At 36.7% G+C, this 19,597-nt stretch overlaps 1 protein-coding gene across 7 annotated transcripts in view; it reads left to right on the top strand.

Moving 5' to 3' along the window:
• LOC126470365 (thrombospondin type-1 domain-containing protein 7A-like) overlaps window positions 1-19,597 on the top strand; it is a 1,214,159-nt gene that overhangs the window by 1,176,845 nt on the left and 17,717 nt on the right. For all 7 annotated transcript variants that reach the window (XM_050098173.1, XM_050098171.1, XM_050098172.1 and 4 more), the window contains one exon: window positions 5,204-5,294. In XM_050098173.1, coding sequence (XP_049954130.1) covers window positions 5,204-5,294 — 91 coding nt within the window. The remainder of the gene's footprint in view (window positions 1-5,203; window positions 5,295-19,597) is intronic.

Below are 19,597 nucleotides of genomic sequence, written 5' to 3'. Positions count from 1 at the left end.
CCTGCAAGGACATATTGATTATTTTGGATGTAATACACTGATATTCAAAGAGTGAACTAAACAATTTTTCATTCGCCAACTACTTCTACTCTACTGAAAAATTACTCTTTACAATATAATCTAGATTAGCTCTGTAATATTGTAAATGATCATGAGTTTGCATCATTATATGTTATTATACATGAATAATTACTTTAGAATCAGCAAAATGAAAGGAGGAATTGCAACATGCAGGAAAAGAGAAGTTAAGTACCATTATCAGCTATAGATATTACAGAATTGTTTTTTTACACATAGAAACTAACATGAAGCAATAATTCTGATAAATACTTTAACTTTTATGAAACAACAGAAATGAGTAACAATAGAATATGGAAGAATTAATTGTAAGAATTTTTAAGGACCTACAGCCATTGAAGTCAAGCTCTGGTGTATTTACCATAATGAAACTCCCAGTAAGGGAAGAAAGAGGTTCACCAACAATAGATAACTGTCTTTAGCTCTTCTTCCTTCTTTGTGAGTCATCAGTCATCTGACTAGTTTTATGTGGACCACCAAAAGTTCCTCTTATGTGCTAAGCTTTTCATTTCATAGTAACACTTGCACCCAATGTCCTCAGTTATTTGTTGGATGTATCCAAATCTTTGTCTTCCCCTACAGTTTCTACTCTCTGCAGCTCTCTCCAGTACCATTGAAGTTAATCCATGATGTCTTAACAAATATCTTATCACCCTGTCCCTTCTTATTGTCCATGTTTTCCATATTTTCCTTTCTTCACCAATTCTGTGGAGAATGTACCCATCATTAATCTCATCAGTTGATCTAATTTTTGATGTTCTTCTGTTGCACCACATTTCAAATGCTTCAACAGCATACAATACTATGCTGCAGATAAACATTCTCAGAAATTTCTCCTCAAATTAAGGCCAAAATCTGATACTAGTAGACTTACAGTAGAACTATTACATAATCAGATTAACATCTCATGCATCCAAGTTGCCAACAAGTATAATATACAGAAAAATGGAAAAGAAAATTGACTATCTGTTAGATGACTAATCAATTTGGCTTTTGGTTAGGTAAAGGCATTAGAGAGGCAGTCGTAACATTGCACTTGACAATAGAAGCAAGACTTAAGAAAAATCAATATTTGTTCATAGGAATTGTCAACATAGAAAAAGCTTTTGAGAATGTAAAATGGTGCAAGATGTTTGAAATTCTGAGAAAAATAGGAGTAAGCTATAAGGAAAGACAGGTAATATTGAGTATGTACAAGAATCAAAAGTAAACAATGAGAATTGAAGACCAGGAGTAAAGTGTTCACATTAAAAAAGGTATAAGATAGGGATGCAGTCTTTTACCCCTATTATTCAATCTGTATATTGAAGAAGCAATTATGGAAATAAAAGGGGAATTAAAATTCAGAGTAAAAGGATATAAATGATAAGATTTGCTGATGACATTGCTATCCTCAGTAAAAGTGTGGAAGAATTTCAGGACCTGTTGAATGTAACCAATTCTTTAATGTGAACACAATATGAAAGCAGTGGTGACTACAAAGTTGATGAAGTGAAGGAATTCTGATCTCTTGGAAGCAAAATAACCCATGATGGACAAAGCAAGCAAAACCTAAAGAGACAGATTAGTACAGCCAAAGATGGTACTGCTGTCCAAATGAAGTCTTTAGTTATGAAACTGTGAAGGTGATGATAAGCTGTGAAAAGATTGAGGACAATCCTAATCAGTCACATGTAACTAATCAGAAAAACTGCTACACTGCAGAATTATAAATAATTACTTTTTGAAATATTTAGAGAGAATTTATAGAATGAATTGTGAGAAAATTGAGTGAAGCAGACAGCTTATTTAAGGAATTTCATTTCTTTTAAAATAGTAGGGTAAATCAAAATGTAATAACAATTTTGGCATAGCATCTTCATTTCCACACAAGAAATATATAAATCACTTTTCCATGTATGGCTCCTGCAGAGCAATATACAGGGTGAGCACAAAGTCTTGCCCTGATAGTGAAAATTTATAACAGAATAACTGTTTGACATAATAAGCTACATTTGATGCCACTATGCAGGTTAGTGTTACTAGTTGTTGTGACCAATAGATGGCACTACTGCTCCACAACACTGATGCGGTCTGTTAGGTCATGTTAGTTGTTGGTGAAATGGCTTCAAAGCAGGAGAAAGCACAATGTGTGCTTTGGTTTCACAAAACAAAATCACCCATCAGTGTTCAGTGTAAATTTTGGGCTTCTTATGGATGTAGCCCTCCTGACGTTAAATCAATAAAGTGATGATATGCAAAGTTTAATGAAAAAGGCAACATTGAAGATCATCCTCAAAGTGGCGGGCCTCATGTGAGTGATGCAACTGTTGATTGTGTTTGGCAATTGTTTTAACAGAGTCTGTCTAAATCAAATCGTCAAGCATCAAGTGAACTTCAAATACCACAAGCAAGTGTGGTGAAGATTCTTCATGAAAGGCTTAGGTTGCATACTTACAAAGTGCAAATCTCGCAGGCCTTGCAACTGAATGATTTGTCGACACATGCTGAATTTGCCACTGAGATTCTAAACAGGATTGATGACACTAATGATTACTTAAATTGCATATGCTTTACCAATGAATCCACCTTTCATGTCAGTGGAATGGTAAATAGCCATAATGTCCATATATGGGGTTCATAGTCTCCACATGCTACTGTACAGTTACAGCAAGACGGCAAAAAAGTGAATGTTTGGTGCGGCCTCATGCATAACAAGGTTTTCTGACTGTTTTTCTTTGTGGAAAAATCCATTACCGCTAACATTTACTTAGACATTTTGCAACAGTTCACAGTTCATTGCATCACTGTTAGAAGAATGTCAACCATGGATACTTTTCCAGCAAGATGGAGCAACCCCCCCCCCCCCCCCTTCCATATTTCATTTCACAACTGATTAGCATTGCTGACAATAATGATATACCTTAACCGCTGCGAATGGTCTAGCCTCAGAAGTCATATTATTGCTGTTGATGATGTGTTATTTTAGGCTTTCATGGCATTTGATGATTTTGTCTGGGATTGAGTTAGAAAAACCTGTAGAAATCCATATACATGGTGAGCTTAAAAATAAAGATAGTGGTTTCCAGCTAAGAAAGGCTTGGGGCCTAGCCTTGAGTTGGCTCAAAGTACAGTGACAGTCTGTGGGAAGATTGATTCATGACATACTCACTGAAGAGCTTATATCATACTATGTTGATATACCTCCTCTAAATCAGTGGCATCGAAACACTTGCGATGGTGGCACATGTGACTCGTGTTCTGGCAATGCACTTCCCCCTCCACCTAACCTACAGAGCTGCGCATAGGTACAAAAGGCCCGGGTTTGACAACAGGAGGGAGGGGTAATAAGACTGCACCCAGCTGGAGGCCAGTCAGTCAGGACCACTGGATATGGTAACAAGTCAGTTTGCTGAAATATCACACCATTCAGATGACACTGCCTCATTGAATACCTGACAATATTTCAAAAATGATATTGATATTCATAGCTGTCAGAGATTTAAAACTAGAAATGAAATTTCCTAGCATGGCTAAAATCCTAAACCCATAAGAGGAAACTGAAGATAAAACAGATACCTCAGGATTTGTCACATAGTATTTCCTAAGGTAAAGAAACTGATCTGCTTCTGTTCATAATTTGTGTAAATTGTTTGCCAGTGACATCATATAATCCATCAAGACTGTAATATTTGCTAATGGGACACATATTAATCAAGAAGTTGAAGTTAACTGTAACAGATGTAACAAAGGTATAACAGATGTAACAAATGTAATATCTGATTGGCATTATAACTGGTCCATAGAAACAAGTTCAGTTTCTCATCTTTCAAAATTCATTCAATAAACAATTAACAGTATCCTACTGGTGCCAGTAATATACAAGTATAGTATATTAACAGCCACACATTACATGAAATGCCATGTGTAAAAGTCATTGGTATCCAGATGGATGAAAACTGAAAATGGAGTAAATACTTTGATGAGCTGATAAAAATATAGTTTGACTTGGTCTGTGATTTGAAGTAACTTGCATTTTGTTAATATAAAGGCAAAACTGCTGTCAGTTGTATATAAAAACATTGTTTGGTATATTATGAGATACTTTACTGGGAAGTATTTATTATTCCACATTAAAGAGCTATAAAGTTTTATAAAAACCACAACAAAACATCTTGCAGCAGCTTCAAAGAGGACTTAGGGGGAACAAGCTTTGTTAACTCACATCTATTATTTTTCTTTTAATTGTTAATTTTGGCTAATAATGAATAAATTTTAGTACACTTCATCAAAGCAAGAGGTAAATATAATTAGCACATGAGCTTTGTTTCCTGGATTACAGGTAAGAATGAAGTTCTGTATTCTACACTAAAAAGGCTTTAAAATTTTTGAACATATCTAGGTCAGAGAATGGACATCCCTCATAAATTAAAAATAAAATAAAACCATAGGCCTTACTTCATCTTTCATTCACTCTATAAATTACCTCATTTTTGGAACTGCAAATTCCTGTTAATACTGTGTAGTATAATGTGGATAGTGAGGTAAGGATACTTTCCACAGAAAACAGATAGTTTTTTTTCCATCAATGAGTATCAAAATACATAAATGTGTGAGATGTAAAAAGTGGCATATAAATAGCAGCCACATAGTATTAATGGAGAAGATGTTGCTACACTCCCAGAGGGAAATAAGGTTAGGTATTAACATCTTGTCAACAATGAGGTCATTAAATATGGTCACATAAATCCACCGAAACTTCAAATGAGCAAAAAATGTTGCCTGATAACACAAATAAACCAACATTAACTTCTGTCATTTACTGGTGTGCGACACAGATATTGTTTTGAATAGTAACCTCTCTCTGCTACTGCATCTCTTTGTAAAGATTTCATTCCACCTTCCCAATTATTGCTGTTCCTGTGAGACATAAAAACCATTACATGACCAATAAAAGCTTTTATAAAATATTGTAATGTTAAAACAAAAACAGCTGTTGATTCTATTAATTATTTCTTATGGTGAAATATCTGTTATAACCTAATTTTTTACATGTATTAAGTGTTTCCAACTCTGTCCACATTGTAAAACATTTTTCTTGTACACCATAATGTCACCACTGCATAGCTCTTTTCTGTTTTTACAGGAGATGATGAGATAAATGTGTGGATGTTTGCTGTCATTGGGATAGGATGTCTCTTTGTAATTTTTGTAGCAGTTTCTGTATATGTCATGTGGTAAGTATAATTAACATTTTTGCATCATTCTTTATTGATGGCAATCTATGACTAAACTTGCATGCTAGTTTGGCGTTATACAAGTACACACTCTATGAAATTTATAGATAACATTGTTTTTTCATTATGTATGCTTATTAGCCTTTCAACACTAGGCAGTCAACATATTTCCTCTGGTACGTAAGATTTTCAGTACAATTTCCCTTCAGGCATCATTATTTTGTATTAGAAAGATACCGATTTGGTATAAAGTCCAGTGTAGACCTACATATCTTTATTTTCCCTTAACATCCATTCCTTACAATTCATTGTAGAATAATATTTTGTAAAATACAAGCAAGCATTAACTTCCTAAATTTGTGACTGATACGTGGTACACAGAACATTCCATTCGTCAATGTGGTTTTCAGTATGATTTTTCACAGTGAAAAGAATTATTGGAGTATATTATCAGGGACCCAAAAGTAACTAGAATCTCTTACCAATAAGTGCAAACATATACTCTTTTAAAACAGTTGACCACTCACTGTCTGTTTGGAAGAGTAAGGGGTAGGTTAGAATGGTTGTTATTCACTCAATAGTGTACAAATGCAGTGTTAGTGCTCCTTCAAAGTGTTGGAGTGGTGAACTGAGGGCTTCAAGAGTGAACATGCTCAGGATATGATCAGCTATTTCAGACTACTGCACTGTCTGTCATATCTCGTCACTAGAATTGCTATCCTAAAGTAAACAAAATAACACACACCATACTTAATTACAGATAAAATTAAGACCTTAAACATAAGCATAAAAATGAATATGGGTGCCTTTCAAAGTTCTTACAAAAAATTTGGCTACAAGGAAAGATGGTCCTTTTTGCCACCACAGATGTATTATCTTCAGATATTATTGGTTTAAGGAAAATGACATAAACATGCAAACATAAATATTAGCCACACTGTAAGGTAAGACCAATGTTTATATGTTGACCAGTAGCCTGCAGTGTGTTCAATTGTTTCTAGCTAAATATGGATACTGAGACTAGGCTATGCTTTGAAACTGAACTGTCATAAACACTATTACAAATACTTGTGCTGGCACATTTACCAGCACAACTATTATTTGGGCACACAATTTTCTTAATTTTCACTTTACAAATAATCTTATTCCAGTCTCTGAAAGAATAATTTGAATAGTGACACACACTGGCTGTTTTACCAATAATTCACAAAAGAAAGAAACAGTCATATTGTGAACACACCAAACATATCTGTGTTACAACAGAGCTACATACCTGAGTGGTAGCTGCAGTGGTGTATACAAAATCATATTCAAAAAATAAGTAAGAGCCCTGTAAGGAAGGTTCCAAATATGCAAGGATACTGCACACAACAACAACAAAAAGAAATTGCAAAGAGACACATCCATAAAACATATTCTTTCTCCTTTTATTGTCATACACTCACACTAATTTCCCACACCTTGCATGTGGGAGGATGATGGTTCACACCCACGTCTGGCCTGTCTAATTTAGGTTTTCTGTGATTTCCCTAAATCACTTCAGACAAATGCCAAGATGGTTCCTTTTAAAGGCTGTGGCTGACTTCCTTCTCCATCCTTCTCTAATCCGATGGGACTGATGACCTCACTGTTTGGTCCCCTCTCCCAAATCAACTAACCAACCAACCCAAGTTACCATTGCAGTTATGTTAAGATGCGCCACTTACAGATATCTCCAGGACTGTGATTAACCTTGATCAGTATGAATTATTGAGAAACATATGACTGCAGACTGCTGGAGTTAAATGTCCCGACCTCCTGGTCAGTGCCCATAATACATTACTGTATTTGTTTGGTGCTGCAGTGCTGTTGACTTTGAGTAGTCCCTGAAGCATGTGGAATAGATTTAACAGTTATTTCCCTTCTGTGTCTGAGGGAAGGCATACTATCAACAGGATCTGTTCTATTACACTGTATTTCTTTAGAAGTCCTCCCTATTCTTTTATCAGTCATTTCCAATGGATAATTTTGCCCCCCTTTTTCCCCACTCCTGAGTGACATCTTCTGAACAGTTTTAATACAGAGCATGCTGTCATTCCCTGTGAAGGCATACTTTCATCTTATCCATTATCACCAATGAAGAAGGTAATAAAATATTATTCTCCACAATGAATTTATTCAGAAAGACCAACTGGCATGCTCATTCCCTTATTTCTTGGTCGGCCTCACTCATGTTTTCGTGCCTATATATGCTTCTTTCCCCTCCCCCTAACCTCTTCAGGTATCTTATGTTCCACATGGACTATTTCTTATGCTAAATAATCATTATTCAACTTTGCAGTATTGTCACCACAAATCTGGCTGTCCTCAGTGTCCCCCACTGATGCATCTATCCTCTGTATCTGGGTTTCATCTAAGCTTCAGCTGTATCTGAATGCATGTTCCCCATTCTAAACTAGCAACATCAAGAATGATAGCAAATAATGAAATTTTACTTTTTGTGTTTACACAGTATAGCAGGAAGAATACAAGATTACATTTTTAGGTTATTTGAAGGTATACCAGAGTTCATCAATCACAGTGACTGGTAGGTGGTGGCATACAAGGCTCTAGCAACCCACGACCAGATGTTGTTTATGGGTGAGAAGCCTAGAGAATGTGCTGACCAGGACAACAGTCAAAAATAATCTTTATCATGGTAGGTCAGGACAGCACAGAAAAATATGATCTGTTATTATCTTTTTGAAAGAGAACATTAAAAATACCTAGAAGTTAGTGCAGGGTCACTGGCTTTGACACATCTGAAATGTAATTTCTGCTGTCCAAATTAGTGGTTATGCGAACCAGAGGTTATCATAGCTGCCCAATAGCTGCCCTCCCGCCCGCCCCCCCCCCCCCCCCCCCCAACCACCAACCCCAATAGTATAATGCTAGGTGCTGGGATCACCAGATGATGAAAGCAGACTTGCAACATTCATTATCCATGGAACCTTCACATGCAGCTATGCCCATACATGGAATCATTACTCATGTGCAAAAACTGCATGACACCATGCCTTTGTCAAGCACTGCTGGTTGGTGTAGTACAGTCAGTGCTGCTGCATTGAGGGGAGCCACAACAAAGGCCACAGTGCTGATAGTCCACAGTGCTCCTGATGCTATCACACTGTCAATTTGTATACCTTTTTTGGGGCAAACAATCCTATACCCTGCCTTAAAACAGATGATGTAAATGTAAAATCCTGCATGGCTAACTGAACAATATGTCCGTCCCACTGGGTATCAGTTGTGTGGGACCATTGCAATCCCATGTGGCGATAAGTATTTCCCTATTGAACCCACTGATTCCATATGCACATATCAGTCACAGGACCCTGACCCCCACATTCTGTTAGTAAAAGGGCCAATGGCCTTTCAGACCATGATGCACAAATTTTAATATTAAAAGGTTTTTGTACCCAAACCAACATTGTATTTAATTACAAACCATGTAGGAAAGTTAATCCAACAGCAATAGAGAGTTTTTCAAAACTTGTCAAGGAACAAGAGTGGCAAGATGTTTATAGTGCCGATAATCTAGATGATAAATACAATGCTTTCCATAACACATTTCTCATGCTCTTTGAGAGTTGCTTTCCATTAGAACGTTCTAAACGGGGTACTAGCAGTAATGGACAGCCCGGTTGGCTGACTAGTAGGATAAGGATATCATGTAGAACAAAGCGGGAATTATATCAAAATGGTAGAAATAGTCACAATCAAGCTACGGTGGCCCATTACAAACAGTATTGTAAGGTTCTTAAAAATGTTATTAGCAAGGCAAAAAGTATGTGGTATGCAAATAGAATAGCTAATTCACAGGATAAAATTAAATGAAGTAAGTGTCTGGTCAGCAGCACAAGGTTGATGATATAAACTCAGTTCACAGTAATAATATTTCTGTTACTGATAAATCAGATATATGTACAGTATTTCACAACCATTTTCTGAGCATTGCTGGTGAATTAAATAAAAATTTAGTTTCTACAGGAAATCGTATAAATTTCTTAGCAAATGCCTTTCCGAGATTGACGTCTGAAATACTCCTCTGTGATACAGACAAGAGGGAGATTGAGTCAATAATTAAGTCACTGAAGAATAAGGACTCTCATGGTTATGATGGAGTGTCTAGTAGAATATTGAAGTACTGTGCTGTACATGTTAGCCCTGTATTTAGCCATATTTGTAATTTTTCCTTTAGGAATGGTCAGTTTCCTAAAGTACTCAGTAGTAAAGCTGCTTTATAAAAAGGGAGAAAGGGATAATGTAGATAATTTTAGACCTATTTCTATGCCATCAGTGTTTGCAAAAGTTATTGAAAAGGCTGTGTATGTAAGGTTAATTGATCATTTTATATCACACGATTTGCTATCAAATGTACAGTTCAGCTTTAGAAGTCGTTTGACAACTGAAAATGCTATATTCTCTTTTCTCTGTGAGGTAATGGATGGGCTAAACAAAAAGTTTCAAACACTTGGCGTATTTTTTGATTTAACAAAGGCATTTGACTGTGTTGGTCTCACAATATTGCTCCAGAAGTTGAATCATTATGGAATAAGGGGAGCAGCTCACAATTGGTTCACCTCATACCTTAGCAACAGGCAGCAAAAGGTCATTATTCACAATGTTGATAACAGCTGTGATGTGGGATCTGAGTGGGGTACTGTCAAGTGTGTGTGTGTGTGGGGGGGGGGGGGGGGGGGGGGGGGGGGGGGGAGGGGGGGGGGGCCCAGGGATCAGTGTTGGGGCTGCTCCTGTTCCTTATTTATATAAATGATATGCCCTCTAGTATTATGGGTAACTCTAAAATATTTCTGTTTGTTGATGACACTAGCTTGGTAGTAAAGGATGTTGTGTGCAACATTAACTCGGTTTCAAGTAGTGCAGTACATGATCTCACTTCATGGCTTGTAGAAAATAAAGTAACATTAAATCACAGTAAGTCTCAGTTTTTACAATTTCTAACACACAATTCAACAAAACCCGACGTTTTAATCTCACAGAATGGGCATATGATTAGTGTAACTGAACAGTTCAAATTCCTAGGTGTTCAGATAGATAGTAAGCTGTCGTGGAAAGCCCACATTCAGGATCTTGTTCAAAGACTTAATACTGCCATTTTCACTATTCGAACAGTATCGAAAGTGAGTGATACTTCAACACATAAATTAGTCTACTTTGCATATTTTCATTCACTTATGTCGTATGGTATTATGTTTTGGGGTAACTGTTCCCATTCTAGAAGGATATTTTTGGCTCAGAAATGGGCGGTTCAGGCAATAAGTGGTGTGAGTTCATGAACCTTTTGTCGACCTCTGTTCACGAGTCTGGGTATTTTTACATTGGTCTCTCAATATGTATATTTCTTATTGTCGTTTCTTGTTACCAATATTAGTTTATTTCCAACAATAAGCAGCTTTCACTCGGTTAATACTCGGCAGAAATCAAACCTCCATTTGGATCGGACTTCCTTAACTCTTGTGCAAAAAGGTGTGCAGTATACTGCTGCATCCATTTTCAATAAGCTCCCACTCGAATTAAAAAATCTTAGCAGTAATCCACACGCTTTCAAATCGAAACTGAAGAGTTTCCTCATGGGTCACTCCTTCTACTCTGTCAAGGAGTTCCTTGAAAAATTAAGCTGATTCTCATTGTAATGCTGATAGCATTTGCTTAAACTTATGGACTGATTTTCTTTCAGGTTCATGAACATTTATTTTTATCTGTTATTACTTTTATGTTGTAAGTTCATGTACTGACACGTTCCATGACCTTGGAGATTTTCTCCTCAATTTGGTCCTACAGAACTTGACATGTAAATAAATAAATAAATAAATAAATAAATGAACAAGCAGCAATATCATGGAACAATAAATTATAATCTTGATAGGCCACACTCCTGTCACCATTGCATTCCCCAACTCATGTTGGTATGCATGTCTTTCTCCTTCTTACATGAGGCATAACACAATTTTCTCACAGATGGGTAACATTCAAATCCAGTTTCTGAATGAGAAACTCATCACATACTCTTTCCATATATACAGACTAGCTTAGCACACACTGTTTCACTTGTGTAGACTGTACAGCCTTTATAGATTTTTTTTTCTTTAATCAAACTTTTATGTCATTCACGAACTGCAACACCTACTAAGCTTTTCACATTAATTAAGACCATAAAAGCATGGACTTTTCCAAATGTATTTCTGACAAAAGGTGATTCCAGTAGCTGGAGTCCAAAGTCTGTCCACCATGCCTTTTGGATTCTTGTGGAGATATTTCCATTGAAACCTTCATCCCCTAACATACATTTCTTTATATCTAACTGGGAAGTGAAACACCAATTTTCATATATTTAGTTTTAAAATATTTAGTATAAATAAATATTTTCTTAAAAATTTTTATCCTTTACTTCATCCACTTAAGAGTTCAACTTCCAAAACAAGTGAAATACATTTTTTTCTTTAAATTTTTAACAGAGAAGCCAGACACAAATTTTCATAGATTTAGCTCTGAAAGTAATTTCATAATGAAATAATTTCATATAACTTTCCATATTCCATTCCACACCCTTAGGGGATTGAATTTCCATAAACACTGAAACATGTAATTTTCTTTTCTTTATTTCTAACTGAGAAGTCAGATAACAGTTTTTATAGATATAGCTTTAAAATGTGTTAGCAGTTTCTTCAATAGTGATTGATTTTCAAAAAAGACTTTCACCAACTTTTTTACCCCCTTAGTGGTTGAATTTCCAAAAACACTGAAACATGTATTTTTTTTATTTCTGACTGACAAACCAAGTACCAATTTTGTACTTCTAGCTCCAAAATTCATTAACAGCAATAAATTTTCAAAAAACATTTCATCCCCTATTTCACCCCCTTAGTAGTGGAATTTTGAACAATTGCTTCTTAAATGATGCCTATAATATTATATCCACACCATCTCCAAATTTCAAGTTCCTATCCTTAGCAGTTTGGGCTGGCTGATGATGAGTCAGTGAATTAGTCTGACCATATTTCACCCCCTTAGGAACTGAAGTGCCAAAAACAGTGAAACACATGTTTTTTAATTTATAATTGAGGAGCCAAACATTAATTTTCAATGATTTAACTTTCAGATTGAAATGTTTTCATAAAATGTTTCACCTCCTATTTCACACCATTACAGGTTGAATTCCCAAAAGCAGTGAAATGCGTATTTTTCAAAAATTTCTAACAGGCAAGTCAAATACAAATTTTCATAGATTTAGCTTCAAAAATGATTGCATAATGAAATATTTCCATAGAAACTTTTATCCCTTGTTTTACCCCCTCAGGGGTTGAATTTACAAAAAAAGTAAAATACTTTTTTTTATTTTTAACTGAGAAGCCAAATTCAAATATTCATGGAGTTAGCTTTACAAATGCTTTCATACCCTATTTCACACCCTTAGAGGTTGAATTTCCAAAAGCAGTGAGAAACATATTTTTTTTATTTGTAACAGGGAAGTCAAACCAATTTTCATAGATGTACCTTAAAAAATACTTTAGCGGTTCTTTAATAATGATTCATTTTAAAGAAATCCATCACCCACTATTTTACATTCATATGGATTAAATTTCCAAAATTACTGAGACGAATTTTCATAGGTCTAGCTTCAAAATTACCTTTATAGTGATATATTTTCAAAAAACTTTTCATCCCCTATTTTTCACCCCCTTATGGTTAAAAGTTTGAAAAATCCCTTCTTAAATGATGCTTACAGTATAAGATCAACACCCTCTCCAAATTTGAAGTTTCTGTCCATAGCAGTTTTGGCTAGGCAATGATGAGCCACCGAGTGAGTCACTCAGTCGGAACATTGCCTTTTATATGTATGGATTGTAGATGGCAGTACTCATACCTACTTTGTGTGATTGTCCTGAAATGCTAATAATTTGCATATCCAAGCATACAGTACAATTCATGCCAATTTCACAGTCATTGCATGCCATTTTTGTTTTGTTACAGTTTTGATGGCAGTGTACTTATGCTTCCCAGAAGCCTGCTTCCTTTGACATAATCTTCCAAAAATCACCTTTTCTTCCTCTCCAACCGATAAGCCTCATACTATATTTCATTTGTACTATTTTCTTGAGCAAATGATATTTATTCATGGAACCAAATTCTTTAGTTTCTAAACTTAATGTACGTTACCATAATTCATCTACTATCAGTCTCAAACCATCCATATGGTCTTCGTGATTTATTGCCACAGTACTTACTTTATATGTTTCAATCATTTCATTCAATGCTAACAATTCCACAAAGAATGTTCTCTGTTACTTCTGATAGTGAAATACAGTGATACCTACAAATTAGAAACACATTAGCATGGAAGCTACACTTTCCATACCTATGCTCAGTAACTGTAAATAAAATTTTCATTTCTTTGCATTTTTTGGCATGATCAATTCAAAACAGTCCCATAGACAGGGATTAAGTATAGGAGAGCAGATGCAGGAGTGTTGCATAACTGTTCCAGGCAACGTGTATCTATATTATGTGGATGACTGTGACTGTGAGTAGTGCCTGTACAGTCTAGTGTTCTGTTTGTGTTGTTGTGTATGAAGGGAAGAGAGAGGTGAAACCAGGTGCCAGCACATAGTCTTCTCCACTCTCATAGCACCAAGGGGATTGCTGAGCTTACTGTCCTCATCTTGTGACCAGTCATTAGGTTTATATGCATCATTTCATTCTTCCTTTGCACATAGCAGAGACTTAGGAAGCAGTGTTAACACTGGTCATTGTCTCAGCACTGTGTACTGAATGTTTTACTTGGAAACACTGTGGGACTGCTCAGCCCATTAGCATTAAAACTGTCTATATGTGTCCTAACAGTTACCAGTATGATATGTTATTTATATATATGCAGAATCCTGTATCTGCACCCACCTGGTGTTTATTCATTATTTTGAGACTTTGTTTAATTCTGTGTTGTGTGTTCAGTGTTTTCCAACATAGGAATACTTACACTATTGCAACTGCACTATGGCAAGTACAAAATTTGGTAATCATTATCATTGTTGGGAGCCAAATTGTCTGTGAAATCTATAAGTCAAATCAAAACCCAGGCAAAGAGCCAAGTCTATTGTAAACACAATTAAAATTGTACCAAAGACAACCCAAGCAACAATTCCATTTATAAAACAGTTGACACTATATGGAAGCAAGCAGTACTGGTTGTCATCATGTTCATAGAGTACTTAGCAAAGTGCTAACTGAATGCTAAAGGAAAGTGAAACTACTTTTAAATGATAGTTGATGGCAAACACATTTTAGTTACTGAATTCTTGTAAAGTGATTTATATAGTACAGAGTAAGTTTTTTTTTTAAATCTTAATGTGTGAAAAATTTTTATCCATGGATAGCTTGTTCATGACCTGTGTTGACATACAGAAAAATAATTCATAACTGTTCTCACACTCTGCTACATCAGATCTGGGTAAAATCTCAAGCTTTTGACAGTTATCACCACTGTCCTCTTCAGGACTGTCATAGCTGCTGTACTGGCAGCCTTATATAGTCTGTGGACAACTTCTGATTGGTCAACATCTGTGCTGGTTATACCAGGAGTGTAAACAATTCAGCAAATTTCTCTGTTCCTTCTCAAAGTCGAGTGCTCACTCCCTCACACCACTAAGATTGTATTTGCTGTCAGAGGTGAAGTTGTTTTTGCACATTCTAATTTACACAGCCTCTTTAATAATGAAATCCCAGTAAATAGAAACATGGAACAAGACTTCTGCTTTTCTACACAGTGTTTTAGGTATATTTATGAGGCTGTGCTCAGCAGCTGCTGATTTCTCAAGTTTCAGATTTTTAATGTGCGGACATTTGACCCCTATTATGAAACAAAAAACACTGAAGATTCATCTTAACAACAGCAGTTGATGATTACTACCCACCAAGATTTATATATAAAAGGTTTGGACTCATGTGTTGTTTATGGAACAACCACAACAGTCATTTGCTCATGGTGAATACAATTATGGTAACTGTCAAAAGCTTGATGTTTTATCAGATTTGATGTAGCAAGAAATCTGAGAATGTTTCATGCAACAATTTTGTTCTGAGAAATTTCATTTTCATACAGAAAAACTGATTACATTATGTTAAATTACAGTTTCATCAGGATATTTGTGTCCTTGAAGGCAAAGAACAATTAAAACTTTTAGTTTAAAAAAGAATAGGTGTCAAATAAATTTGAATATATATCAAATATATTTTGTTTTGAAACACATTTTTTGTTATGAATTATTATGTGGGTTTACGATAGTGAAAACCTGTGTATATGGTTGTTCTGTAGTAACTTAACATTCGCAATTAAGAGCTTTTTCAAGTGTCCTTCAGGTACTGTTCCTTTAAGAAACAGCAAAACAGCAAACACAAATATACTCATTGTTTGGAGGGGGGGGGGGGGGGGCAGAGGTTAGGTTAGAGTTTAAGGTACTGTCGGCAGCGAGGTCATTAGAGATGGAGCAGAAGCTCAGATTACAAATAGATGGGGAAGGAAATCAGCCATCCCTTTTCTGAAGAAACCATCCTGGCATTTGCCTGGAGTGATTTAGGGAGACCATCGAAAACCTAAATCTGGATGGCCAGAAGGGAGTTGAACCTTCATCCCCCAGAATGTCTAAGTTAGATTGTCAGTGAGAGAGCACCTTGAGTTCCTGCTGCTAGTAAGTCGAGTACACCATTCGTTTGTTACATATTCTTATGAGCCTCAAACAGGGCTGACTTCAGTGATGGATAGGAACTGTGATTGCCGTGTACAGGTGAGCTGAGTTGGTGACTTTTCACTCACAGCTCCAGGTAGTGTTGGCTTCCATCACACAGCTTGAGACTCTCAAGTTTCAAGGGCAAATGATGCCAAAGGGCATCACTGTGGGGGGCCGGACACGGGGTAGCGAGGGACCTCGAGCACGTCCCACGTGTCCCCTCATTGGTCCACTGCTGTGGCTGATCCAGGTACTGCCTCCACTGAAATTGACCCATAACCCATGGTGCAGTGGGAGACTTTACGAGGGGCAGATGGTAGGACCTCCCCGCTTCATTTGACGAACAGGATTCAGGCATTATCTGTGGCTGATGAAGTTTCTAAGCCAGATACAGTTGTCCACCTTGTTCCAGAGGAATCTTCTCAGCCTGCGAGGTCTGGACATTCACAGAAGGTGTTTGCTGATAATTGGGAGCTCCAAAGTTAGGCGCACAATGGGGCCCCTTAGGAACATGGTTGCCAAGGAGGGAAAGGAAGCTGTGTGCATTCCATGTGCATAGTGCGGGGAGTCATTCCAGATGTGGAAAGGGTGCTTCAGGATACCTGAAGAGTACAGGGTGCAGCCAATTGCAGGTGGTGGCTCATGTTGGTACCAACTTCGGGTGCCTAGCAGAAATGGTAAAGACTGCCGGTCTTGCTTGTGAAATTAAGCATTGTTGATAGAACCGACTGTGGTCGGTGCAGAGCTGTGTGGAGGGTCTGAATCAGAGGCTCAGGTGGTTTTCTGACCGTGTAGGCTGCAGATTCCTGGACTTTCATCATCAGGTGGTGGGTTTCTGGGTTCTGCTTAATAGGTCAGGAGTCCACTACACACAGGAAGTGGCTACATGGGTATCGGGGGCTGTGTGGAAGGGACTGTGTGGTTCTTTAGGTTAGAGGGTCTCTAAGGTAGTTGTAGAAATGCTCAGTACTGTAGCTGTAATTTGTCATTGCTGTGTTGGGAAAGAACCAGAGCTCCAAGCCCTAATAGAAAGTGCTGAAACTCAAATAGTTATAGATATGGAAAGCTAGCTAAAGCAAGAAATATGTTCAGCCAAAATTTTTTCAAGTGACGTAACAGTGTTCAGAAAGGATAGATTACATACAGTTGGTGGTAGAGTATTTTTTGCTGTCAGGAGTAGTTTACCTTGTAGTGAAATTGAAGTAGATAGTTCCTGTGAAATAGTATGGGTAGAGGTTATACGTGACGGTCGGACTAAGCTATTAATTGGATCATTTTACCGACCCCCAGCTCAGAAGATATAGTTGCTGAACAGTTCAAAGAAAATGAATCTCATTTCAAATAGGTACCCCACTCATACAATTATAGTCAGTGGTGACTTCAATCTACCCTCAATATGATGGAAAAATTATATGTTTAAAGCCAGTGATAGGCATAAAATGTCATCCAAAATTGTACTGAATGCTTTCTCAGAAAATTATTTTGAACAATTAGTTTATTAGCCCACTTAAAGCGTAAATGATTGCAAAATCATTCCTGACCTATTAGCAAGAAATAATCCTGGACAAATAGGTAGTATAATGATGAATACAGGGATTAGCAACCACAAGGCAGTTGTTGCTAGGCTGAATACCATAACACCCATAACCATCAAAATGAAATGCATAGTACACCTATTTAAAAAAGCTGATAAAAATGCTCTTACCACCTTTTTAAGAGACAGTCTCCACTTCCTCCTATCTGATCATGTAAGTGTAGAAAAGATGTGGAATGATTTCAAAGAGATAATATTGACAGCAATTGAGAGATATATACTACATAAATTAATAAGTGATGGTACTGATCCCCCATGGTACACAAAATGGGTCAGATTGCCAAAAGGATGCCAAATTCAAAAGAACGCAAATTCCCCATAATTGGCAAAGCTTTGCAGAAGTTCAAAAGATAGCTTATACTTCAATGCAAGATGCTTTTAATAATTTCCACAATGAAACTCTGTCTTGGAATCTGGCATAAAACCCACTGCATGATAAAAATGGAGAAGTCACTGATGACAGTGCCACTAAAGCAGACTTATTAAACATCGTTTTCCGAAACTCCTTCACCAAAAAAGACGAAGTAAATATTCCTGAATCCCAACTAAGAACAACTACCAAGATGAGAAGCATAGAAGTAGATATCCTTGGTGTATCAAAGCAGCTTAAATCAATTAATAAAGGCAAGGCCTCCAATCCAGATTGTATACCAGTCAGGTTCCTTTCAGAGTATGCTTATACATTAGCTCCGTATTTAGCAATTATTTACAACTGGTCACTCACAAAGAGATCTGTACCTAAAGACTGGAAAATTGCTCAACTCACACTAACAGCCAAAAAGGGTAACAGGAGTAATCCACCGAATTACAGGACCATATCACTAACATCGATCTGCAGTAAGGTTTTGGAACATATACTGTGTTTGAAAATTATGAATTACCTTGGAGAAAATGATTTATTGACACATAGTCAGCATGGATTCAGAAAATGTCATTCTTGTGAAGCACAACTAGTTCTTTATACTTATGAGTGCTATCGACAGGAGATGTCAGATTGATTCCATATTTTTAGATTTCCAGAAGGCTTTTGGCACCATTCCTCACAAGTGTATTCTAACCAAACTGCATGCCCATGGAATATCACCTCAGTTGTGCAACTGGATTCATGATTTCCTGTCAGAGATGCCACAGTTCATAGTAATAGACACAAAGTCATCGAGTAAAACAGAAGTAATAGCCAGCATTCCCCAAGGAAGCATTATAGGCCCTCTATCATTCATGATCTATATTAATGACACAGGAGACAATCTGAGTAGCCCTCTTAGACTGTTTGCGGATGATGCTGTCATTTACTGTCTTGTAAAGTCATCAGATGACCAAAACTAATTGCAAAATGATTTAGATAAGATATCTGTATGATGCGAAAAGTGGCAATTGGCCCTGAATAAAGAAAAGGAAAGTGTGAAATTATTCACATGAGTGCTAAAAGAAATCCACTAAATTTTGATTATGTGATAAGTCATACAAATCTGAAGGCTGTAAATTCAACTAAATACTTAGGGATTACAATTAAAAATAATCTAAATCGGAACAATCACATAGACAATGTTGTGAGTAGAGCAAACCAAAGATTGTGATTCATTGGCAGAACACTTAGAGGGTACAAAAGGTCTACTAAAGAGGCTGCTTACACCAGACTTGTCTGCCCTATTCTGAAGTATTGCTGTGCAGTGTGGGATCCACATCAGGTGAGACTGACGGATGACATCAAAACATATCAAAGAAGGGCAGCTCATTTTGTATTATCATGAAATAGGAGAGACAGTGTCATAGACATAATACGTGAATTGGAGTGGCAATTGTTAAAACAGTCATTTTTCTTTGCAAACAGTATCTTCTCATGAAATTTCAATCACCAGTTTTCTCCTCTGATTGTGAAAATATTTTGTTGGCACCCACCTACATAGGGAGAAATTATCATCACAATAAAATAAGAGAAATCAGGG

Source organism: Schistocerca serialis, chromosome 3, assembly GCF_023864345.2.
Source record: "Schistocerca serialis cubense isolate TAMUIC-IGC-003099 chromosome 3, iqSchSeri2.2, whole genome shotgun sequence".
Classification (NCBI taxonomy): domain Eukaryota; kingdom Metazoa; phylum Arthropoda; class Insecta; order Orthoptera; family Acrididae; genus Schistocerca; species Schistocerca serialis.
This window is presented reverse-complemented; position numbering and strand designations above follow the sequence as displayed.